We start from the raw sequence: 27,045 nt of genomic DNA on the forward strand, positions 1-27,045 counted from the left end.
GAGAAACGGTGGGAGTGCTTGGGCGAACGCTGGGTGTGTTTATGACGTCAGCCGGGACCGAAAAGCACTGAACTGATCGCACAGGCAGAGTAAGTCTGAAGCTACTCTAAAACTGCTAACTCGTTAGTGATCGCAATAATTCGCATACATCGGTCGCACATTTAAGAAGCTAAGATTCACTCCCAGTAGGCGGCGGCTTAGCGTGTGTAACTCTGCTAAAATCGCCTTGTGAGCGAACAACTCGGAATGAGGGCCTATATGTTAGCTCAGATCACTTCCTGAAACCTGAGATACTGGAACTGTGGTGTCTTGGTTCCTGTCCAGGGGACTCCTCAGGCCAAAGTGGTTTGGACATGGTAAGGTTCTCAGAGTGTGGTTAATACTGCTGGCCATTCTGTATGTAGTGTATATAGATTGTATTTACTGATTTTACATGTATATACAGTTTGTGTAAAAATAAAATTTTAAACCTACCGGCAAATATTTTTCTCCTAGTCCGTAGAGGATGCTGGGGACTCCGTAAGGACCATGGGGGTATAGACAGGCTCCGCAGGAGACATGGGCACTATAAAGAACTTTAGATGGGTGTGCACTGGCTCCTCCCTCTATGCCCCTCCTCCAGACCTCAGTTAGAGAACTGTGCCCAGAGGAGACGGACAGTACGAGGAAAGGATTTTTGTTAATCTAAGGGCAAGATTCATACCAGCCACACCATCCAGACCGTATAACATGGAATAAACGCAGCCAGTTAACAGTATGAACAAAACAGCATCAGCCAAAGACTGATCTTAACTGTAACATAACCCTTATGTAAGCAATAACTATATACAAGCCTTGCAGAAATATGTCCGCACTGGGACGGCGCCCAGCATCCTCTACGGACTAGGAGAAAAAGATTTACCGGTAGGTTTAAAATCTTATTTTCTCTTACGTCCTAGAGGATGCAGGGGACTCCGTAAGGACCATGGGGATTATACCAAAGCTCCAGACCGGGCAGGAGAGTGCGGATGACTCTGCAGCACTGATTGAGCAAACATGAGGACCTCATCAGCCAGGGTATCAAACTTGTAGAATTTTGCAAAAGTGTTTAAACCCGACCAAGTCGCCGCTCGGCAAAGCTGTAAAGCTGAGACGCCTCGGGCAGCCGCCCCAAGAAGAGCCCACCTTCCTAGTAGAATGGGCATTTACCGAATTTGGTAACGGCAATCCAGCCGTAGACTGAGCCTGCTGAATCGTGTTATAGATCCAGCGAGCAATAGTCTGCTTAGAAGCAGGAGCGCCAACCTTGTTGGCTGCATACAGGACAAACAGTGCCTCTGTTTTCCTAACCCGAGCCGTCCTGGCTATATAAATTTTTAAGGCCCTGACTACATCAAGGGACTTGGAATCCTCCAAGTCATCAGTAGCCACAGGTACCACAATAGGTTGGTTCATATGAAACGATTAAACCACCTTAGGCAAAAATTGAGGACGAGTCCTTAATTCTGCTCTATCCACATGGAAAATCAGATAGGGGCTTTTATGAGACAAAGCCGCCAATTCGGACACCCGCCTTGCAGATGACAAGGCCAACAACATGACCACCTTCCAAGTGAGAAATTTTAATTCAACCATTTGAAGAGGTTCAAACCAGTGAGATTTTAGGAACTGTAACACCACGTTAAGGTCCCATGGTGCCACTGGAGGCTGTATGTACAGCACTCCCTTTAAAAAAGTCTCGACTTCTGGGAGAAAAGACAATTTCTACTGAAAGAAAATTGATAGGCACGAAATCTGTACCTTAGTGGAGCCTAATTTTAGGCCCATATCCATAGAAAGTGGAGAAAACGGCCCAGATGGAAATCTTCCGTAGGAGCATTCTTGGCTTCACGCCAAGATACATACTTTCTCCAGATACGGTGATAATGTTTCGCAGTCACCTCCTTCCTAGCCTTTATCAGAGTAGGGATGACTTCTTCCGGAATGCCTGTCCCAGCAAGGATTCTGTGTTCAACCGCCATGCCATCAAACGTAACCGCGGTAAGTCTTGGAACATGCAGGGCCCCTGTTGCAACAGGTCCTCTCTGAGAGGAAGAGGCCATGGATCTTTTGTGAGAATTTCCTGAAGATCGCAATACCAGGCCCTTCGAGGCCAATCTGGAACAATGAGTATTGTCTGCACTCTTTTTCGTCTTATGATTCTCATTATCTTTGAGATGAGTGGAAGAGGAGGGAACACAAAGACCGACTGAAACACCCACGGTGTCACCAGGGCGTCCACTGCTACTGCCTGAGGGTCCATTGACCTAGCACAATACCTCCGAAGCTTCTTGTTAAGGCGTGACGCCATCATGTCTATTTGAGGAAGTCCCCAATGACTTGTTATCTCTGCAAAAACTTCTTGATGAAGTCCCCACTCTCTTGGATGGAGATCGTGTCCGCTGAGGAAGTCTGCTTCCCAGTTCTCCACTCCCAGAATGATGACTGCTGCCAAAGCGCTTATGTGATTTTCCACCCAGCGAAGAATCCTGGTGGCTTCTGCCATTGCCACTCTGCTCCTTGTCCCGCCTTGGCGGTTTACATGGGCCACGGATGTGGCGTTGTCTGATTGAATCAGAACCGGTAGGTCGCGAAGAAGAGTCTCTGCTTGACGTAGGCAGTTGTATATGGCCCTCAATTCCAGTACGTTGATGTGTAGACAAGCCTCCTGGCTTGACCATAGTCCCTGAAAGTTTCTTCCTTGTGTGACTGCTCCCCATCCTCGGAGGCTCGCGTCCGTGGTCACCAGAACCCAGTCTTGAATGCCGAACCTGCGACCCTCTAGAAGGTGAGCACTCTGCAGCCACCACAGGAGAGACACCCTGGAACTGGGGGACAGGCTTATTTTCTGATGAATTTGAAGATGGGACCTGGACCACTTGTCCAGAAGGTCCCACTGAAACGTCCTCGCATGAAACCTGCCGAAGGGGATGGCCTCGTAGGTCGCCACCATTTTCCCCAGTACTCGAGTGCATTGATGGACTGACACTCTTTTCGGTTTTAACAGGTGTCTGACCATGTTCTGGAGTTCCTGGGCTTTATCCATTGGGAGAAAAACCTTCTTATTTTCCGTGTCCAGAATCATGCCTAAGAAAGATAGCCGAGTCGTTGGAACTAACTGTGACTTTGGTAGATTTAGAATCCAGCCATGTTGCTGCAGCACTCTCAGGGAGAGCGACATGCTGTTCAGCAACTGATCTCTTGATCTCGCTTTTATCAGGAGATCGTCCAAGTACGGGATAATTGTGACTCCTTGCCTGCACAGGAGCACCATCATTTCCTCCATTACCTTGGTGAAAATCCTAGGGGCCGTGGAAAGCCCAAACGGCAACGTCTGAAACTGGTAATGACAGTCCTGTACAGCGAATCTCAGGTACGCCTGATGAGGATATATGGGGACATGAAGGTATGCATCCTTTATGTCTAGTGACACTATAAAATCCCCCCCTTTCAGGCTGGAGATAACCGCCAGGAGCGATTCCATCTTGAATTTGAACTTTTTCAAGTACAGGTTTAGGGATTTTAAATTTAGAATGGGTCTGACCAAAACATCCGGTTTCGGGACCACAAATAGGGTTGAATAGTACCCCTTCCCCTGCTGAACTAGGGGAACCTCGACAACCACTTGTTGACACAGTTTTTGAATTGCAGCTAAAACTATCTCCCTTTCTGGGGAAGAAGCTGGTAAGGCCGATTTGAAAAACCGGCGAGGAGGCACGTCTTCGAATTACAGTTTGTAGCCTTGGGATACAATTTCCATTGCCCAAGGATCCCCATCTGACTGGACCCAGACTTGGCTGAAGAGTCGAAGACGTGCCCCCACCGGCGCAGACTCCCTCAGTGGAGCCCCAGCGTCATGCGGTGAATTTAGTAGAAGCCGGGGAGGACTTCTGCTCCTGGGAACTGGCCGTAGCAGGCAATCTTTTCCCTCTACCCTTACCTCTGGCAAGGAAGGAGGAGCCCCGACCTCTTCTGGACTTATGCGACCGAAAGGACTGCATCTGATATTGCAGCGTTGTCTTTTGCTGTGGGGAAATATAAAGTCGAAAAGTAGATTTACCCACGGTAGCTGTGGAAACCAGGTCCGCGAGACCATCCCCAAATAAATCCTCCCCTTTGTAAGGCAAAACTTACATATGCCTCTTTGAGTCGGCATCACTCGTCCATTGGCGGGTCCACAAGGCTCGCCTAGCAGAAATCGCCATGGCGTTGGCTCTCAAACCTAGCAGACCAACGTCTCTCTGAGCGTCTCTCATATACAAGACTGCGTCTTTAATGTGACCTAAGGTCAATAAAATGGTATCCCTATCAGGGTATCAATGTCAGCTGACAAAGTATCCGTCCAAACTGCTACAGCGCTACAAACCCAAGCCGACGCTATTGCCGGTCTGAGCAAGGCACCCGTATGTGTATAAATTGATTTTAAGGTAGTTTCCTGCCTGCGATCAGCAGGATCCTTGAGGGCTGCTGTGTCTGGAGACGGCAGCGCCACCTTTTTGGACAAGCGCGTTAAAGCCTTGTCCACCCTGGGTGAGGATTCCCACCGTAACCTGTTCTGCGCAGGGAAAGGATACGCCATAAGAATCCTCTTGGGAATCTGCAGTTTTTTGTCTGGAGTTTCCCAAGCTTTTTCAAATAACGCGTTCAGCTCATGAGATGGGGGAAAGGTTACCTCAGGTTTCTTTTCCTTATACATGCACACCCTCGTGTCAGGGACAGAGGTGTCATCTGTGATATGCAAAACATCTTTTATTGCAATAATCATATAATGAATACTTTTGGCCACCCTTGTGTGTAACCTCGCATCATCGTAGTTGACACTTGGGTCAGAATCCGTGTCGGTACCAGTGTCTGCTACATGTGACAGGGGATGTTTATGAGAGCCCGAAGGGCCCTGTGACAAAGTCAAAGCCATGGATTGGCTCCCTGTTCTATCCCTGGACTCTGCTTTGTCCAATCTCTGATGTAATAAAGATACATTTGCATTAAAAAGATTCAACATATCCAACCAATCAGGTGTCGGCGTTGCCGACGGAGACACCACAATCATCTGCTCCACCTCCTCCTTAGATGAGCCTTCCGCTTCAGACATGCCGACACACACGTACCGACACCCCCACACACTCAGGGATATATCTATATGGAGACAGTTCCCCAATAAGGCCCTTTGGAGAGACAGAGAGAGAGTATGCCAGCACACACCCAGCGCCACCTGACACTGGAAACCAAATTCCCAGTTAAAACAGCGCTTATATATATATATATATATATTAAACACACTCACTGCGCCAATTAAAAGTGCCCCCCCTCTTTTTTGCCATCTGTCACCGTGTTCAGCAGGGGAGAGTTCGGGGAGCCAGCTTCTCTGCAGTGTGCTGTGGAGAAAATGCCGCTGGTTAGTGCTGGAGGACCAAGCCCCGCCCCCTCAGTGGCGGGCTTTGGTCCTGCTCAAATTTTCAATACGGTTGGGGGTTAATTTATAGTATATATATATATATATATATATATATATATATATATATATGAACAAAAGAGGTAGTATAGCGCCACTTGTGAGGTTAGAGTCTCAGTAAAAAACCATATGAATATATTAGAAAATTCTATTATAAAAGCCCACGTAACCTTGTAAAATGGTGTCAGCCTACCCCTAAAAATACAAAACTGGTGTAGTAATGTTAAAAGGTATAGAACGGGGGGGGGGGGGGGGGATAGGAGTACTGGCGACAAGTGTGGCTAAAAACTATGTTTTTAAAAGCTTAAAATTAGAAGCCAAAAAAGTTATAAAATTTATAAAAGTACTTTTAATATATATATGAGAGTAAAAACAGTTTCCAATAAAGGTTTTTTCAAGGGGTCCCTTTGAAGAAGTCTGTTGAGACGAAACGCGTTGGGCTTATAAATTTTATAACTTTTTTGGTTTCTAATTTTAAGCTTTTAAAAACATAGTTTTTAGCCACACTTGTCGCCAGTACCCCTATCACCCCCGTTATATATATATATATAAGCCAGTCCCTTGAGCTTTATTATTGCTGCCCAGGGCGCCCGCCCTGCGCCCTTACAGTGCCCGCTGTGTGTGTATGTGTGGGTGCAATGGCGCGCGTTATCCCTGTGAAGATCTGAAGTCTTCTGCTGCCTTTGAAGTCTTCTTTCTTCTTATACTCACCTGGCTTCTATCTTCCGGCTCTGGGAGGAGGACGGCGGCGCGGCTCCGGGACGAACGGCGAGGGTGAGACCTGCGTTCCGACCCTCTGGAGCTAATGGTGTCCAGTAGCCTAAGAAGCAGAGCCCATCAGTTAAGTAGGTTTGCTTCTCTCCCCTCAGTCCCATGATGCAGGGAGCCTGTTGCCAGCAGTGCTCCCTGAAAATAATAAACCTAACAAAATTCTTTACACAGAGAAACTCAGGAGAGCTCCCCTGTAATGCACCCATTCTCCTCTGGGCACAGAATCTAACTGAGGTCTGGAGGAGGGGCATAGAGGGAGGAGCCAGTGCACACCCATCTAAAGTTCTTTATAGTGCCCATGTCTCCTGCGGAGCCCGTCTATACCCCATGGTCCTTACGGAGTCCCCAGCATCCTCTAGGACGTAAGAGAAATAGAGGTATCATTTGTATCTTTGCTATTGTGTGTCCTGTGTGATCTGTAGGACTTGGAGAAGGAAGCAGGGTGCCAGTTTGGCACATACATAGACCTAGGACCTTCACATTTGGTGGCAAGCAGTGGGTAATGCACAACTACACCTTCCCATTTACTGATATGGAAGATGGACACCTATTAACCAGCTGGCAGGGGATCTATGAGGACTGTGTCCAAGAGGAGATAACCATGGATGGGGTATTATTGTCCTACTTCCTGACCACCAGTCGAGGGTGGCATCATGCCCCCGGCTGACCAGCATATTCAGCTGACAAGACAATTATGAATTATTGTTCCCACTTAGCAATTTAGAGAGTGAGGAGCTGAAATCTGAGAGCTGGTCTGTACCTTGTGGATTAGAAAGGACACGTGTATCAGAGGCTGATAACCCAAGATCAGAGCAGGAACTAGATGGGGATATGTTGCGCTACTGTAAGCCCCATAAAAGTTTTGTGGACTGTAACTATGTCAGCACTAGGAGACATCCAAGCAAATGCTGATAAAGTGGATGTTAGGAGACAACACTTGCAACCCAGTCTTCTCTGTGATGTAGAAGACTCAAGTCTAGCCAGCAGAGCACAGAGGAGAGACAGGGATAATGCACCTGGGGTCATGAAGGAGATGCCAGCAAGAGTAAGAATAGCATTCAGCCAGGCCCTCAGCCGGTCAGGATGGGGGAGGTGAGCGATCTGGGGAAGATGGAGGATCCTCCAGGTGACATCCAGCAATAATACACTGGAGGGGGCAACAGTGATTTAAGCCCCAAAGGATGGAGTAGGGGCTGTTGAGGGGATAGCATAAGAAGATCTGCAGATACCCCCTGCAGCCAACTTCTGTGCAGACGGAGGTCCTCAACCGTTGCCTACCACTGCCAGGTTCCTGGATACGGGCCTGCTGATGCAGATTACGCTCCTTGGAAAAGTGATTTATAGTAAAAGGACTGAGTTCTCCGCATTAGTCCCAGTGCTTGGAGGGTTATATTATTACCATATGTCTCCTGCTTCTGATGGATGATGGAACCATCAGTATATGGACTAGAGCGGCAGGGATGTAAGGAGCATGAAGAGAGTTCCCTTTGTAAATTCTCCATACAGGGAAGTTACCCATTGCAATGGCTGACATGGAGGATGAAGAGGGAAAACACTGCTGTCTCCAAGCTTGCGGAAACCATTCCCAATATTCATATGAAGGCCCGGCGAGGGTACAAAGGTGACCCCTGTACTGGGCATCAAAGTGCCAAGGGGCCCCAAGCAACAATATCACTAGACAAACTAAATTTGTTACACGCTGGCCGGCAGAGCAAAAATATTAAAAAACAAACTTAAAAGTGACCACCCCATAGTGCGCATGTGCAAAAGTAATCAAAGATGGCGCATGACGATGTGTGGCTCTTGCGTGTGATGTGCGGTGCTGGTGCGTCGGTATAGGCCTTTCCTGGATTATGCAGTGGGCGCCTAGTAGAAGCCGACCCAGCTGAGGAAGCAGCACTTGATTCGCAGCAGGCACAGCACATAAGCGGTAGGACAACATCTCTGCCCATTACTTTGCAGAACATATGTTACTTGCACTACACTCCCTCATTCATTGTGTGTGTCTAGTATCCACATTAACTCTTCTGCTGTCCAAACAACCGAGAGGTCATCAATAAATCTCAAATAAAGTGCCACTTCAGACCCGAAATGTTCTTTTCTATGATAATGGGTACTATTTACAAGTGCCAGGCTGTGCCATGGGGTCCTAAGTGGCCCCAGCATATGCCAATACTTTCATGGCATCTACAGAAATGGCATTGGTTGTTTTACCAAAATGGTCTTAGGTCTGAAGTGGCACACTACCTGATTTATACTGATGACCTCTTGGTTGTAGTAGACTGCTGCCAGATCTGTGCAAACTGAATAAGTAAGTCTCCCACCATGGGTTCCCTCAGGAGGAGGCCTGCACCATCAGGCTGATGGCTTATATTCAGATTTGAAAAACGGTCTGGTAGCCCAATACCTTTTAGTTTTTCCAGACCTGTTGGATTGGGACTGTTTGCCTTTACCCTTTCCTTTTGCTTTTCCTTGATTCGGAAAGGACAGGAAAGCTGGAAACTAGGCTTGAAATTTTGTGTGAAAGGAAACTTCACTTTCTTAGAGTCTGATTCGGACTCCAACATACTGTTAATTCCTTACCAAAAAAAATATCTACAGTAAGCAAAGATAAGACCCCAGAACCTTCCTGGATTCTGAGTCAGCTTACCATGTACGTAGCCAACCCGCTGCTGTCTGAGAGGCCATTGTACCCATATACAGGTCCACTGATCGCTGCCTGTTTGATATGTGCAATATGAGACCTTTGCTCTCTAGATGCCACTAAAATATCCTCCTTCGATGCATCAGCCCAAGCCATGGCTGGTCTAACGATTGTCCAAGACAAAAGAAAAAATGGTCTTTAGAAAACAATCGACTCTCCTACCCGTTGCTTCATTTATTGATGTTGAAAACAAAAGTAATGCAGATTTTCGCACCAATCTAAGACCTGCGAATCTACTTTGGGAGCCACGTGCCTTTTTTTTTTTTAAACAGTCCCCAGCTGGACGAGGATAATTGGAATTCCACTTCTTGGAATTCTAACTTACTACTGGGCGTAACCCAAAATTTCCATCAGTTGTTTTGGGATGTTTTAAACACAGTTGCCTTAGTTTTTAAAACAGGCTCTGCTGCCTCTTCTAAGGATAGAATGGCTTACATAGCACTAATTAGATCAGGTATGTCCACTAAGCTGAGACCTTCCGAAGTGCAATGAGTCCTCATCCTCCAACGAATCCTCATCTAAAACATGTGTAGACTGTGAAGATGTTGTATCATGTCTATGTGATTTACTTACCACCAGCCTTTCAGCCTGCTTTTTTGAGAGTGATAAAAAGTGGAAAGAAAGGGTTGGCGCTGAGGGTGAAATAAAAGATTGATACTTATCTAAATAACGTGGTGTGTTGACTTTATGGCGTCTCTGCTTTCCCCTTTATATTCTTAATGTTATTCCTCCAAAGAATTTCGGACAGTGCATGTAAAATAAGGATTGCAATGATTGTAGATTATATGTTGAACCCAATTACGGATGAATTACTCCTGTCTGGTTATTCTTATATGTAATTTATCTTAATAGATGTACCAAGCTTACACAATAAATGGTATAATGAAACCCATAGCAGTTTCTTTTCAGAAGATTTAGGAACCGCACATATTTCAATAGGGTAATCTCATGAGGTGGACGCGTACCTCAACTTACACAATGAAAATTGATAGCAGACTTATCAACGTATCTTTAAGACAAGACCACGCTCCAATAAAGTACAACAAAACAGTGCACAGAATGGGTTCCTACAGTGCGTACCTAACTAACACTGGTTAGGTGTAATATCCTCATATAAAAGGTATCTTTCAAGTACAAAAGGGCGTACCTGTACTCACAGGTGTTCTTATATATTGCAGTCACATAAAGGTATCTTTGTCTTCTTTTCAAGAAGATGGTGGCTCATTTAAAAAGTATAAACAAATTTTAATTAAAAAAAATCTTATAAAAGAATTACAGAGAATAAGTAAAGCATTGATTGACGGAAAGCACCGCCCGTGTGGGGGATTGGGAGGACCAATATTCAGTCTACAAGAACCGGCATCTATAGGCTAAATATAGTAAAAACAATGGCCGTACCTTTCTCCCAAAAACGAGCGGTGTATTGTCCAGCAGGCAATGGTCCTCGACCAACGCGTTTCGAGTTTACTACTCTTTATCAAGGCTGATGGAGGACTGTGAAGAGAATGTATTTATATTAAAAATCCGGAAATTGGAGCAGATGACATCACTATACATTCTCTTCACAGTCCTCCAAACGGCATCCTACTATAAATTACATATAAGAATAACCAGACAGGAATAATTCATCCGTAATTGGGTTCAACATATAATCTACAATCATTGCAATCCTTATTTTACATGCACTGTCCGAAATTCTTTGGAGGAATACCATTAAGAATATAAAGGGAAAGAAGAGACGCCATAAAGTCAACACACCTCGTTATTTAGATAAGTATCAATCTTTTATTTCGCCCTCAGCGCCAACCCTCTCTTTCCACTTTTTATCACTCTCCTGTATTTTCTCTGGATCTTCTGGGATAGATCCAAGTTAAAAGCGGGAGGCAGCAGAGATTTGAACAGGAGCGTCAACAAATTTCCCAAAAAATCCTTTTCTGCTTTTTTGAGAGGCTGACAATTCCCTAGGTGTATAAACCTCAGAATGAATGTTGCATGTAAGGGTTAATAGGGAAACCTATCACTGGTATAGGAGCTGGTATAAACTACTCAGCTACATTGGATAATGTCTGTGCAAAGTAGCCCATGAAGGTTTACCAGAACCTGTGCCTGCCTCACTGTACACGTGGGTAAGCGTTGTCGTGACCCGGCGGGGAGTTGTTGGAGCGACTCTAAGGTGCGTATAAGATGCTTTTTACAAAGATCACTCAAAAAAAATAGTAATACTACAAAAATAAGAAATTACTTACCGATAATTCTATTTCTCGTAGTCCGTAGTGGATGCTGGGGACTCCGTCAGGACCATGGGGGATTAGCGGCTCCGCAGGAGACAGGGCACAAAAATAAAAGCTTTAGGACTAGGTGGTGTGCACTGGCTCCTCCCCCTTTGACCCTCCTCCAAGCCTCAGTTAGGATACTGTGCCCGGACGAGCATACACAATAAGGAAGGATTTTGAATCCCGGGTAAGACTCATACCAGCCACACCAATCACACTGTACAACTTGTGATCTGAACCCAGTTAACAGCATGATAACAGAGGAGCCTCTGAAAAGATGGCTCACAACAATAATAACCCGATTTTTGTAACAATAACTATGTACAAGTATTGCAGACAATCCGCACTTGGGATGGGCGCCCAGCATCCACTACGGACTACGAGAAATAGAATTATCGGTAAGTAAATTCTTATTTTCTCTGACGTCCTAAGTGGATGCTGGGGACTCCGTCAGGACCATGGGGATTATACCAAAGCTCCCAAACGGGCGGGAGAGTGCGGATGACTCTGCAGCACCGAATGAGAGAACTCCAGGTCCTCCTCGGCCAGGGTATCAAATTTGTAGAATTTTGCAAACGTGTTTGCCCCTGACCAAGTAGCAGCTCGGCAAAGTTGTAAAGCCGAGACCCCTCGGGCAGCCGCCCAAGATGAGCCCACCTTCCTTGTGGAATGGGCATTTACAGATTTTGGCTGTGGCAGGCCTGCCACAGAATGTGCAAGCTGAATTGTACTACAAATCTAACGAGCAATCGTCTGCTTAGAAGCAGGAGCACCCAGCTTGTTGGGTGCATACAGGATAAACAGCGAGTCAGTTTTCCTGACTCCAGCCGTCCTGGAAACATATTTTCAGGGCCCTGACAACGTCTAGCAACTTGGAGTCCTCCAAGTCCCTAGTAGCCGCAGGCACCACAATAGGTTGGTTCAGGTGAAACGCTGACACCACCTTAGGGAGAAACTGGGGACGAGTCCGCAGTTCTGCCCTGTCCGAATGGAAAATCAGATATGGGCTTTTGTGAGACAAAGCCGCCAATTCTGACACTCGCCTGGCCGAGGCCAGGGCCAACAGCATGGTCACTTTCCATGTGAGATATTTCAAATCCACAGATTTGAGCGGTTCAAACCAATGTGATTTGAGGAATCCCAGAACTACGTTGAGATCCCACGGTGCCACTGGAGGCACAAAAGGGGGTTGTATATGCAGTACTCCCTTGATGAATGTCTGGACTTCAGGAACTGAAGCCAATTCTTTCTGGAAGAAAATCGACAGGGCCGAAATTTGAACCTTAATGGACCCCAATTTGAGGCCCATAGACACTCCTGTTTGCAGGAAATGCAGGAATCGACCGAGTTGAAATTCCTCCGTGGGGGCCTTCCTGGCCTCACACCACGCAACATATTTTCGCCAAATGCGGTGATAATGTTGTGCGGTCACCTCCTTCCTGGCTTTGACCAGGGTAGGTATGACCTCTTCCGGAATGCCTTTTTCCCTTAGGATCCGGCGTTCAACCGCCATGCCGTCAAACGCAGCCGCGGTAAGTCTTGGAACAGACAGGGTCCTTGCTGAAGCAAGTCCCTTCTTAGCGGCAGAGGCCATGGGTCCTCTGTGAGCATCTCTTGAAGTTCCGAGAACCAAGTCCTTCTTGGCCAATCCGGAGCCACAAGTATAGTTCTTACTCCTCTCCGTCTTATAATTCTCAGTACCTTGGGTATGAGAGGCAAAGGAGGCAACACATACACTGACTGGTACACCCACGGTGTTACCAGAGCGTCCACAGCTATTGCCTGAGGGTCCCTTGACCTGGCGCAATACCTGTCCAGTTTTTTGTTGAGGCGGGACGCCATCATGTCCACCTTTGGTTTTTCCTAACGGTTCACAATCATGTGGAAGACTTCCGGATGAAGTCCCCACTCTCCCGGGTGGAGATCGTGCCTGCTGAGGAAGTCTGCTTCCCAGTTGTCCACTCCCGGAATGAACACTGCTGACAGTGCTATCACATGATTTTCCGCCCAGCGGAGAATCCTTGCAGCTTCTGCCATTGCCCTCCTGCTTCTTGTGTCGCCCTGTCTGTTTACGTGGGCGACTGCCGTGATGTTGTCCGACTGGATTAGCACCGGTTGACCTTGAAGCAGAGGTCTTGCTAGGCATAGAGCATTGTAAATTGCCCTTAACTCCAGTATGTTTATGTGAAGTGAAGTCTCCAGACTTGACCACACTCCCTGGAAATTTCTTCCCTGTGTGACTGCTCCCCAGCCCCTTAGGCTGGCATCCGTGGTCACCAGGACCCAGTCCTGAATGCCGAATCTGCGGCCCTCTAGTAGATGAGCACTCTGCAGCCACCACAGAAGAGACACCCTTGTCCTTGGAGACAGGGTTATCCGCTGATGCATCTGAAGATGCGATCCGGACCATTTGTCCAGCAGATCCCACTGAAAAGTTCTTGCGTGAAATCTGCCGAATGGAATCGCTTCGTAGGAAGCCACCATTTTCCCCAGGACCCTTGTGCAATAATGCACTGACACTTTTCCTGGTTTTAGGAGGTTCCTGACTAGCTCGGATAACTCCCTGGCTTTCTCCTCCGGGAGAAACACCTTTTTCTGGACTGTGTCCAGAATCATCCCTAGGAACAGCAGACGTGTCGTCGGGATCAGCTGCGATTTTGGAATATTTAGAATCCACCCGTGCTGTTGTAGCAGTATCCGAGATAGTGCTACTCCGACCTCCAACTGTTCCCTGGACTTTGCCCTTATCAGGAGATCGTCCAAGTAAAGGATAATTAAGACGCCTTTTCTTCGAAGAAGAATCATAATTTCGGCCATTACCTTAGTAAAGACCCGGGGTGCCGTGGACAATCCAAACGGCAGCGTCTGAAACTGATAGTGACAGTTCTGTACTACGAACCTGAGGTACCCTTGGTGAGAAGGGCAAATTGGGACATGGAGGTAAGCATCCTTGATGTCCAGGGACACCATATAGTCCCCTTCTTCCAGGTTTGCTATCACTGCTCTGAGTGACTCCATCTTGAATTTGAACCTTTGTATGTAAGTGTTCAAAGATTTCAGATTTAAAATAGGTCTCACCGAGCCGTCTGGCTTCGGTACCACAAATAGTGTGGAATAATACCCCTTTCCCTGTTGTAGGAAGGGTACTCTTATTATCACCTGCTGGGAATACAGCTTGTGAATTGCTTCCAATACTGCCTCCCTGTCGGAGGGAGACGTTGGTAAAGCAGACTTCAGGAACCTGCGAGGGGGAGAAGTCTCGAATTCCAATCTGTACCCCTGGGATACTACCTGTAGGATCCAGGGGTCCACTTGCGAGTGAGCCCACTGCGCGCTGAAACTCTTGAGACGACCCCCCACCGCACCTGAGTCCGCTTGTAAGGCCCCAGCGTCATGCTGAGGACTTGGCAGAAGCGGTGGAGGGCTTCTGTTCCTGGGAAGGGGCTGCCTGCTGCAGTCTTTTTCCCTTTCCTCTACCCCGGGGCAGATATGACTGACCTATTGCCCGCTTGCCCTTATGGGGACGAAAGGACTGAGGCTGAAAAAACGGTGTCTTTTTCTGCTGAGAGCTGACTTGGGGTAAAAAGGTGGATTTTCCAGCTGTTGCCGTGGCCACCAGGTCCGATAGACCGACCCCAAATAACTCCTCCCCTTTATACGGCAATACTTCCATGTGCCGTTTGGAATCCGCATCACCTGACCACTGTCGTGTCCATAAACATCTTCTGGCAGAAATGGACATCGCACTTACTCTTGATGCCAGAGTGCAAATATCCCTCTGTGCATCTCGCATATATAGAAATGCATCCTTTAAATGCTCTATAGTCAATAAAATACTGTCCCTGTCAAGGGTATCAATATTTTCAGTCAGGGACTCCGACCAAGCCACCCCAGCGCTGCACATCCAGGCTGAGGCAATTGCTGGTCGCAGTATAACACCAGTATGTGTGTATATACTTTTTAGGACATTTTCCAGCTTCCTATCAGCTGGCTCCTTGAGGGCGGCCGTATCCGGAGATGGTAACGCCACTTGTTTTGATAAGCGTGTGAGTGCCTTATCCACCCTAGGGGGTGTTTCCCAACGCGCCCTAACTTCTGGCGGGAAAGGGTATAATGCCAATAATTTCTTTGATATCAGCAATTTTTTATCGGGGGAAACCCACGCATCATCACACACTTCATTTAATTCATCTGATTTAGGAAAAACTACGGGTAGTTTTTTCACACCCCACATAATACCCTTTTTTGTGGTACTTGTAGTATCAGAAATATGCAAAGCCTCCTTCATTGCCGTGATCATGTAACGTGTGGCCCTACTGGAAAATACGTTTGTTTCTTCACCGTCGACACTGGAGTCAGTGTCTGTGTCGACCGACTGAGGTAATGGGCGCTTTAGAGCCCCTGACGGTGTTTGAGACGCCTGAACAGGCACTAACTGATTTGCCGGCTGTATCATGTCGTCAACAGTTTTTTGTAAAGTGCTGACACTATCACGTAATTCCTTAAATAAGACCATCCAGTCAGGTGTCGACTCCCTAGGGGGTGACATCACTAATACAGGCAATTGCTCCGCCTCCACACCATTTTCCTCCTCATACATGTCGACACACGCGTACCGACACACAGCACACACACAGGGAATGCTCTGATAGAGGACAGGACCCCACTAGCCCTTTGGGGAGACAGAGGGAGAGTTTGCCAGCACACACCAGAGCGCTATATATGTATAGGGACAACCTTATAAGTAAGTGTTTCTCCCTTATAGCTGCTATATATGTTTATATGCCAAATTAGTGCCCCGCCCCTCTCTTTTTTACCCTGTTTCTGTAGTGCAGGACTGCAGGGGAGAGTCAGGGAGACGTCCTTCCAGCGGAGCTGTGAGGGAAAATGGCGCTTGTGTGCTGAGGAGATAGGCTCCGCCCCCTTCTCGGCGGCCTTTCTCCCGCTTTTTATGAGGTAAAATGGCAGGGGTTAAATACATCCATATAGCCCAGGAGCTATATGTGATGTATTTTTAGCCATATATAGTGTTTACATTGCGTCTCAGGGCGCCCCCCCCCAGCGCCCTGCACCCTCAGTGACCGGAGTGTGAAGTGTGCTGAGAGCAATGGCGCACAGCTGCAGTGCTGTGCGCTACCTTTCTTGAAGACAGGACGTCTTCTGCCGCCGATTTCTGGACCTCTTCACTCTTCTGGCTCTGTAAGGGGGGCGGCGGCGCGGCTCCGGGACCCATCCATGGCTGGGTCTGTGATCGTCCCTCTGGAGCTAATGTCCAGTAGCCAAGAAGCCCAATCCACTCTGCACGCAGGTGAGTTCGCTTCTTCTCCCCTTAGTCCCTCGATGCAGTGAGCCTGTTGCCAGCAGGACTCACTGAAAATAAAAAACCTAAGTCTAACTTTTACTCTAAGCAGCTCAGGAAAGCCACCAAGATTGCACCCTTCTCGGCCGGGCACAAAAACCTAACTGAGGCTTGGAGGAGGGTCATAGGGGGAGGAGCCAGTGCACACCACCCAGTCCTAAAGCTTTTATTTTTGTGCCCTGTCTCCTGCGGAGCCGCTAATCCCCCATGGTCCTGACGGAGTCCCCAGCATCCACTTAGGACGTCAGAGAAAATAAAATAAGAAAACTGATGGCTGCAAAAAAACAGCAGCCCTCTGACCATGGGTGGTCATTCCGAGTTGTTCGCTCGTTATTTTTTTTTTTCGCAACAGAGCGATTAGTCGCTAATGCGCATGCGCAATGTCCGCAGTGCGACTGCACCAAGTAAATTTGCTATGCAGTTAGGTATTTTACTCACGGCATTACGAGGTTTTTTTCTTCGTTCTGGTGATAGTAATGTAATTGACAGGAAGTGGGTGTTTCTGGGCGGAAACTGGCCGTTTTATGGGAGTGTGTGAAAAAACGCTGCAGTTTCTGGGGAAAACGCGGGAGTGTCTGAAGAAACGGGGGAGTGTCTTGGTGAACGCTGGGAGTGTTTGTGACGTCAAACCAGGAACGAAACTGACTGAACTGATCGCAGTGGCAGAGTAAGTCTCGCGCTACTCAGAAACTGCTAAGAAGTTTCTATTCGCAATTCTGCAAATCTTTAGTTCGCAATTTTACTATGCTAAGATTCACTCCCAGTAGGCGGCGGCTTAGCGTGTGCAAAGCTGCTAAAAGCAGCTTGCGAGCGAACAACTCGGAATGAGGGCCATGGTTCGGCTCCTGCCGCACCAAACAAAAAACTGATTTGCCTGAGCCAGGAGGCGGGGATATATGGACAGGCCCGTTGCATGCTGGGAGGCCGAAAGCTTTCACCATTTGTTGCAAATCCACTGTCACTTCATCATATCCCAATGTTATCTTGTGGATAACCTGTGGACCCTGTCAGAGAAATAGATATATATCTAAGAGGATAGAATTTGATCGGTGTTGTTACACTGTTTTGTTGGCAGGTTACTTTATACTTTTGTCCCCATTGGTTACTATAGGTCACGTGAACGACGTTCTCTCCGTGTCTCCGGACGTAGCATTTGTCAGATGACGTCACTTTGATGCGCTGGAGTGTGCAACGGATGGCGACATGGATGGTTCCACCGGGTATATTAGGCGAGTGGTTGTATGTCTCTGTTATTCTGCGCCCATGACGAAAATGCAGCGAATAGAGCATTGAAACGTTGGTACACTAAACTGCCTGGTCTATTTATTCTGAGTGCCTCCTTGTATGGATTCTACATTACGTTGCACCAACTGATACAGCCTGGTTTGGAGGGCACCGGCTATTGATTCTTTAATATTTACTTCACTATATATACACACATACAAACAAAAAACCCAGCACTCACCAAAGTAAACTCACTTATCCTCAACACTTCAATAGTTTAGTTAGTGGATTGGCCAATGCACGGAAGCCTGTATACCGATTCAAGGTACCCCACCTTCATGCAGGTCCTACACTATCACAGAGTCTTAAAACCTGACTACCACACTGCTGCATCATCTGCCTGCTAGATGTAATGTGTACCTGCCACAGACTTTATGGCTTTTAAAGGTACACTAGTCACCTATTGCACTGGCTCAGAGATGATTGCTAAGGAACAGCTGAGACAGGTTCAGGATATTAGAGTCCACACAGGGGTGCATGAGAAAGCTAGTGGCCACGGTTAATAAGAGCTAACCATAGATTAACCCCTTCATATACACACAGAGTAAAAACCACAGCACTCACCGCACCAGAAGCGGGGCACAGCTATGCACTTACCACTCACAGGGTGGGGTGCATGTACCCCGCCCTGTGAGTGGTAAGTACAGCTGTGCACCCCGCTTCTGTGGTGGAGAGTGCAGTGTTACATGCACCCCACCCAGTGAGTGGTAAGTGCATAGCTGTGCCCCGCTTCTGGTGCGGTGAGTGCTGTGGTTTTTCCTCTGTGTGTATATATATATATATATATATATATATATATATATATATATATACACACACACACACACACACACACACACACACACACACACACACATATATATAAGTACAATGACACAGGACGTGCACATGCGTGTAGATGGTGACACTACAACTACTGGATGATCATTGTCAATGTCTGAGGTATTGATACAATGCAAATTTGTTGAGATATTGTTTCTTTTTCAGATGGAACCATGGGTCGTGCACATGATGCAACTGGCAAAAGGGAGCCATTGGTTTTGGCCGAGACCGGCATTTGTTTGTTGGTGATCCCTTGTAGACAGTGAGTAGTATCCATCTACAGTGGAAGAAGCATGGACAGCAAAAATCTCAGCGGCGGAACAGTGGGTGAAAGTAGATCATGACAAATCGGGACCACAGGCATTTAGGGCGTCTAGCAACCACCAATCGTTCCAAACGCATCAGGAACTGCACCAACAGTACAATGCCAGACCCAGCCAAACAGTCCCAGATCTGGTGAATTGGAAGGCCACGTGAGATGTGGTGGCATGTCAGACTGGTGCTCTGAAAAACAATCCAAGCCTTTCGGCCACTGTTCCGCCACTGAGAGCATACCTAAAGTTTAACACTAATGTGATAGCTGTTTTTATGGTAATTATTTTGAGCAATAGAGTAGGACCTGCAGTATAGTGGGGTCCCTTGTCGGGGGCTGCAGGCTTAAATGCACTGAGCAATACATGAACTAAAACTCCACTGTTTATTATTGTTAGTTAAAATAGTGAGTGTAAGACACATTTATGTATGTAGTATGGCTACTGGGAGACCTTAGATTGAGCAATATTGGATCTGGCCATTACATTCCCTAAAGTCATAACCTCAGAACTGCACAGAGCAGGAACTATTATTCACAAGTAATTAGGAATGTGTTCATCATGGACAAGTCCACAATCACTGTCTGAAGGTTACACAATTATTTCAAGTCTACACAACTGATATTTGAGGATAAAGCCTTTAACAGAAAACACCCCTGAAGAAGTCACTATTGAAGAAACGCGTTGGGTGATACACAATTTGTATTTTGAGTGAATTGGAGTGGATAAGAACAAGCTCGCCCATGCAAGGGTGACAACAAGTGCAAAACGCTTGTCTTATGATTATACATATATGTACTTGTGATAAGCTTTTACTCTGTTTTACTTGAAGTTCTAGATTCAAATTTCATTTTATTTCTGAATCTTATACGAATTGTATTTGGTGAGCTCAGGTCTACTGTATAGCAGGAAATATTTCATACCTGCATCATCTAACAAAATGCATATAAATTAGGCACTCCACAAAAAACAATACTAATTATATACATACATATATACACATTTACATATAATCACTAATAATAAACTTCTGCTTGTTACTTTTAATAACATTATCGTGTTGTGTGTAATAACTCTCTACATGTGATATTTGTCATGGATAGCCTTGTGTTATAAACACCCAACTGAGAACAGGGCTGATGGCGGAGGAGGGTGTAGGATAAGAGATTGCTGTAGTGACTGAGCAATGAGAATATGTGACTTCTGTAATAAGTGTTTATTACTCACCTGTGCCGATATCTGTAGGGATCTTCTCCTCCTTACACTGCTGATCACCCCTCACATACGTCTCTTCTTCTCCCTCTATATCTTCTGCCTTTATATCAGTCACATACGTCTCTTCTTCTCTCTCTATATCTTCTGCCTTTATATCAGTCACATACGTCTCTTCTTCTCCCTCTATATCTTCTGCCTTCATATCAGTCACATACGTCTCTTCTTCTCCCTCTATATCTTCTACCTTCCTATCAGTCACATACGTCTCCTCTTCTCCCTCTATATCTTCTGCCTTTATATCAGTCACATACGTCTCTTCTTCTCCCTCTGTATCTTCTGCCTTCATATCAGTCACATACGTCTCTTCTTCTCCCTCTATATCTTCTACCTTCCTATCAGTCACATACGTCTCCTCTTCTCCCTCTATATCTTCTGCCTTTATATCAGTCACATACGTCTCTTCTTCTCCCTCTGTATCTTCTGCCTTCATATCAGTCACATACGTCTCTTCTTCTCCCTCTATATCTTCTGCCTTTATATCAGTCACATACGTCTCTTCTTCTCCCTCTGTATCTTCTGCCTTTATATCAGACAGACTTTCTTCCTAAATTATCCAAAAAATAGGATTTTAATACCTACCGGTAAATCCTTTTCTCTTAGTCCGTAGAGGATGCTGGGGTCACATCAAGAACCATGGGGTATAGATGAGATCCACAGGAGACATGGGCACTTTAAGACTTTCAAAGGGGTGTGAACGGACTCCTCTCTCTATGCCCCTCCTCCAGACTCCAGTTATAGGAACTGTGCCCAGAGAGACGGACATTTCAAGGAAAAGGATTTATTGTTAAACTAAGGTGAGATACATACCAGTTCACACCTCAAGCATGCCGTGCAACATGGCATTTAACACAACACAAGTCAACGGCATGAACAACATCAGCAACAGGCTGACTATAAACGTAACACAACAACATGTGTGTAACCACAACTAATAACTGCAGATACAGTACGCACTGGGACGGGCGCCCAGCATCCTCTACGGACTAAGAGAAAAGGATTTACCGGTAGGTATTAAAATCCTATTTTCTCATACGTCCTAGAGGATGCTGGGGTCACATCAAGAACCATGGGGTTATACCAAAGCACTAGAACGGGCGGGAGAGTGCGGATGACTCTGCAGCACCGAATGACCAAACATGAGGTCCTCATTAGCCAGGGTATCAAACTTGTAGAACTTCGTAAAGGTGTTTGAACCCGACCAAGTAGCTGCTCAGCAAAGTTGTAATGCCGAGACCCCCCGGGCAGCCGCCCAGGACGAGCCCACCTTTCTGGTAGAATGGGCCTTTACCGATTTCGGTAAAGGCAATCCAGCCATAGAATGAGCCTGCTGAATCGTATGACAGATCCAGAGCACAATGGTCTGCTTGGAAGCAGGAGCCCCAATTTTATTGTGAGCATACAGGACAAACAGAGCCTCTGTTTTCCTAAACTGAGCCATTCTGGCGACATCAATTTTCAAAGCTCTTACTACATCGAGAAACTTTGATTCCAGCAAGGCGTCAGTAGCCACTGGCACCACAATAGGTTGGTTCAAGTGGAACGACGAAACCACTTTCGGCAGAAACTGCTGACGAGTCCTTAATTCTGCTCTATCTTCATGGAAGATCAAATAAGGGGTCTTGTGAGACAAGGCCGCCAATTCAGACACCCACCTTGCGGATGCCAAGGCTAACAGCATGACCACTTTCCAAGTAAGGAATTTCAACTCTATCTTCTGTAAAGGTTCAAACAAATGAGATTGAAGGAATTGCAACACCATGTTAAGATCCCATGGTGCCACAGGGGGCACAAAGGAAGGTTGGATGTGCAACACACCTTTCACGAAGGTCTGAATTTCTGGAAGAGAGGCCAATTGTTTTTGGAAGAAAACCGATAAGGCTGAAATTTGAACCTTAATTGAGCGCACTTAAGGCCCGCATCCACATCGGCTTGTAGAAAATGGAGAAAACGTACTAGCTGAAAGTCTTCCGTAGGAACCTTGCTTGATTCACACCAAGACATGTATTTTCTCCAAATATGGTGGTAATGTTTCGACGTTACTCCCTTCCTGGCCTGAATAAGTGTGGGGATAAGTTCCTCGGGAATACCCTTCCAGGCTAGGATACGGCGTTCAACCTCCAAGCCGTCAAACGAAGTTGCGGTAAGTCTTGGAACACGCACCTGCTGTAACAGATCCTCCACCAGAGGAAGAGGCCAGGGATCTCCTTCGACAAATTCCAGAAGATCCGGATACCAAACCCTTCTTGGCCAGTCTGGAACAATGAGGATCGCTCGAACCTTTGTTCTTCTTATGCTCTTTATCACTTTTGGAATGAGTGGAAGCGGAGGAAACACGTACACCAACTGAAACACCCACGGTGTCACTAGGGCATCCACTGCTATTGCTTGAGGGTCTCTTGACCTGGAACAATTTCTCTGAAGTTTCTTGTTGAGGCGAGACGCCATCATGTCTATTTGAGGAATTCCGTTAAAGACTTGTCACTTCTGCAAAGACCTCTTGATGAAGACCCCACTCTCCTGGATGGAGATTGTGTCTGCTGAGGAAGTCTGCTTCCCAGTTGTCCACTCCTGGAATGAAGATCGCCGACAGAGCGCTTGTATGCCTTTCCGCCCAACGGAGCACCTTTGTGGCCTCTGCTATTGCCGCTCTGCACTTTGTTCCGTCCTGGCGGTTTATGTACGCTACTGCTGTTATGTTGTCCGACTGAATCAAGACGGGCCGATTACGAAGAAGATGTTCGCTTGCAGAAGGCCATTGTGAATGGCCCTTAACTCCAGAACGTTTATGTGTAGACACATTTCCTGGCTTGACCATCTTCCCTGGAAGCTTTCCCCCTGCGTGACTGCTCCCCAGCCTCGGAGACTTGCATCCGTGGTCACTACGATCCAGTCCTGGATCCCGAACCTGCGTCCCTCTAGGAGGTGAGAACTGTGCAGCCACAATAGGAGTGAGATTCTGGTCTTGGAAGACAGGGTTATCCTTCGGTGCATGTGCAGATGGGACCCGGACCACTTGTCCAACAGGTCCCACTGTAACACTCTGGCATGGAATCTGCCAAACTGAATTGCCTCGTAGGCTGCCACCATCTTTCCCAGCAACCGAGTGCATCGATACTCTTGCTGGTTTCAGCAATTGTTTGACCAGACATTGAAGTTCCAGAGCCTTTTCCACTGGAAGAAAGACTCTCTGTAATTCTGTGTCCAGAATCATTCCCAAAAACGACAGCCGTCTCGTCGGAACCAACTGTGATTTTGGCAAGTTTAGGAGCCAACCATGTTGCTGCAGAATTGTCAGGGAGAGCGTAATATTCTGCATCAATTGGTCCCTGGATCTCGCCTTTATCAGGAGATCGTCCAAGTACGGGATAATCGTGACTCCTTGTTTGCGTAGGGGAACCATCATTTCGGCCATTACTTTGGTGAAAACCCTCGGAGTCGAGGACAGACCAAATGGCAACGTCTGAAATTGGTAATGACAATCCCGAACTGCAAACCTCAGGTAAGCCTGATGTGAGGAATAAATGGGAACATGCAAGTAGGCATCCTTTATGTCTACTGACACCATAAAATCCCCCTCCTCCAGACTGGAGATCACTGTCCGGAGAGATTCCATCTTGAATTTGAATTTTTTTAGGTAGAAATTGAGGGATTTGAGGTTCAGGATTGGTCTGACTGAGCCATCTGGCTTCGGGACCACGAACAGGCTCGAATAAAAGCCTTCTCTCTGTTATGACAGGGGAACCCTAACTATGACTTGAATGTGACACAATTTTTGTATTGCGGCGCATACCACCTCCCTGTCTAGAAGAGAAGCTGGTAAGGCTGATTTGAAAAATCGGTGAGGGGAGACGTCTTGAAACTCCAGTTTGTACCCATTATTTCTAAAACCCATGAGCCCAGAACTGACTGAAGAGCCTGAGACATGCTTCCACTGGTGCAGACTCCCGTAGAGGAGTCCTAGCGTCATGCGGTGGACTTGGCAGAAGCCGGGGAGGACTGTAGCTCCTGGGAACCGGCCACGGCCGGTGATCGTTTACCTTTTCCCTTTCCTCTCGTAGCAAGGAAGGAAGACCCTCGGCCCCTTCTGTATTTATTGGGCAGAAAGGACTGCATCTGATAGTGGTGTGCTTTCTTTTGTGGTGCAGGCACATAAGGTAAAAATGATGATTTACCCGCGGTAGCCGTAGATACCAAATCAGCGAGGCCGTCACCAAACAACACACCACCATTATACGGTAGAGACTCCATAGCTTTCTTAGAGTCAGCATCAGCACAAATCCACAATGCTCTCCTAGCTGAGACTGCCATGGCATTGGCTCGTGATCCTAAGAGGCCAATATCTCTCGCAGTTTCCTTTAGGTAGACTGCAGCGTCCCTGATATGACCTAGTGTCAAAAGGATGCTATTCCTATCTAGGGTATCCAATTCAGAGGACATGTTATCTGCCCATTTTTCGATAGCACTACTCACCCACGCAGAAGCAATGGCTGGTCTGAGTAGCGTACCCGTGGTGACATAAATGGATTTCAATGTATTTTCCTGCCTACGATCCGCAAGATCCTTTAGGGCTGCCGTGTCAGGGGACGGTAGAGCTACCTTTTTGGATAGCCTTGATAGAGCTTTGTTCACAATGGGTGGTGACTCCCACTTTTCCCTATCACCAGAGGGAAACGGATACGCCACAACAATCCTTTTGGGAATCTGAAACTTTTTGTCAGGACTTTCCCAAACCTTTTCACAAAGCGTGTTCAGTTCATGAGAAGGAGGAAACGTTACCTCAGGTTTCTTTCCTTTATACATACAGACCCTAGTATCAGGAACAGCAGGGTCCTCGGTGATATGTAATACCTCTTTTATCGCCACAATCATGTACTGAATGCTCTTTGCCAGTTTTGGATCTAATCTGGCATCACTATAGTCGACACTTGAGTCAGTGTCCGTGTCCGTGTCTGCCAGCTGGGCAAATGAACGTTTTTGTGACCCCGAGGGGGTCTGGACTTGAAACAGCACATCCTCTGCGGATTTCTTCCAAGCCTGGTTCTGAGACTCAGATTTATCCAATCTTTTATTTATCATTCAAAGCACTCAAAACATTCACCCAATCAGGTGTCGGCGGTGCCGACAGGGTCACTCCCACAGCCGTTTGTGTCCCTAACATAGTTTCCTCCTAGGTAGAGCACTCCGCCTCAGACATGCCGACACACGTGCACCCACCACACGCAGATACACTGGGCCTATAGGGGACAGACCCACAGTAAAGCCTGTCAGAGAGACTCAGAGGGAGATATTGCCAGCTCACACCCCAGCGCCCAAACCCGGTCTGAAAACACTACAGAAAATGTCCCAGACCTGCAGCGCTTTTCTAAGTTACATATAATGCACCAAAATCACTCTGCCCCCCCCACCCCCCCGTTTTGCACCGTTACTTGTACAGCAGTGTGAGGAATAACCAGCGTCTCTGCAGCCTGTGTAGAGAAAATAGCGCCGGGCTGTGTGCTGTGAGGGCTAAGCTCCGCCCCCGTAATGGCGCGCTTCAGACCTGCTCTTTTTTAAACTTTTTTATACTGGCGGGGGTCCGGACAGTGCCCTGGCACTATGTCCGCTCCTGCCAGTCAGTTATTTTGAGGTTAAAATGCTGCCCAGGGCGCCCCCCCCCCCCCCTGCACCCTGTAGTGCCTCTGAGTGTGGGAGCATGGCGCGCAGCGCGGCCGCTGTGCTATACCTCAAAGCCGTCACTGAAGTCTTCTGATCTTCTTCTACGTGCCTGTCTTCTGACTTCTGGCTCTGCAACGGAGGTGACAGCGGGCTCTGGGAACGAGCATCTAGGCGTACCTAGCGATCAGACCCTCAGGAGCTAATGGTGTCCTGTAGCCAAAGAAGCAGAGCCTTGAAACTTACAGAAGTAGGTCTGACTTCTCTCCCCTAAGTCCCACGATGCAGGGAGCCTGTTGCCAGCAGATCTCCCTGAAAATACAAAACCTAACATAGACAACAGTCTTTTCAGAGCTCCTCAGTAGAGCTCCTCAGTGTGCATCCAGTCTGCCTGGGCACAGAATCTAACTGGAGTCTGGAGGAGGGGCATAGAGGGAGGAGCCAGTTCACACCCCTTTTAAAGTCTTAAAGTGCCCATGTTTCCTGTGGATCCCGTCTATACCCCATGGTTCTTGATGAGACCCCAGCATCCTCTAGGATGAGAAAATAATACAATGGTATTTGCATAGTGTTAGCTTAAAATGAGGTGAAACAGTATAATATCGGTGTATAAAACACACAGCTTCTCTACAGATCATATAGTGATGGTCACTTTGGTATATTGGGGAGACCCTAAATCCCACCTACCTGATCCTCCTGTGGGATCCTGTGATTCTCCTCTGTACAATCCTGGGAATACAGAGGACGGGGACATCTCTCTGGGGTATCTCTGTTACTGGACCCATCTGTAGGAGACACACAGTGACTGAGTACAGTGTATATATGTGATTATCAGGTGATGTGTGTATATAGGAGACCCCATACCTGCTCTCCCCTGTACAATACATGACAGTCTCCTCTTACCCAGTGATGTGAGGGGCCGGTGATTCTCCATCATCACGTCCTTGTACAGACCCCTGTGTTCCTCTATATACTCCCCCTCCTGCATGGAGACATAGACAGTGACATCCTGACACCTTATAGACACTGGACACAAACAGTGATACAGTCATCACCCAGACACATCCCCTGGTGTTACTGTATAATGCCCCATTCCCAGCAGTCACCTCTCCAGTCATCACCCA

At 47.1% G+C, this 27,045-nt stretch overlaps 1 protein-coding gene across 1 annotated transcript in view; it reads right to left on the reverse strand.

Moving 5' to 3' along the window:
• LOC134984906 (zinc finger protein OZF-like) overlaps positions 1-26,701 on the reverse strand; it is a 34,264-nt gene extending 7,563 nt beyond the window's left edge. Inside the window, exons 1-2 of the mRNA XM_063950378.1 lie at positions 26,609-26,701; positions 20,222-20,813 (exon numbers count right to left, since the gene is read on the reverse strand). Coding sequence (XP_063806448.1) covers positions 20,222-20,699 — 478 coding nt within the window. The 5' untranslated portion in view covers positions 20,700-20,813; positions 26,609-26,701. The remainder of the gene's footprint in view (positions 1-20,221; positions 20,814-26,608) is intronic.
• Positions 26,702-27,045: the final 344 nt, after the last annotated feature.

This window comes from Pseudophryne corroboree, assembly GCF_028390025.1.
Source record: "Pseudophryne corroboree isolate aPseCor3 chromosome 3 unlocalized genomic scaffold, aPseCor3.hap2 SUPER_3_unloc_90, whole genome shotgun sequence".
NCBI classification, from domain to species: domain Eukaryota; kingdom Metazoa; phylum Chordata; class Amphibia; order Anura; family Myobatrachidae; genus Pseudophryne; species Pseudophryne corroboree.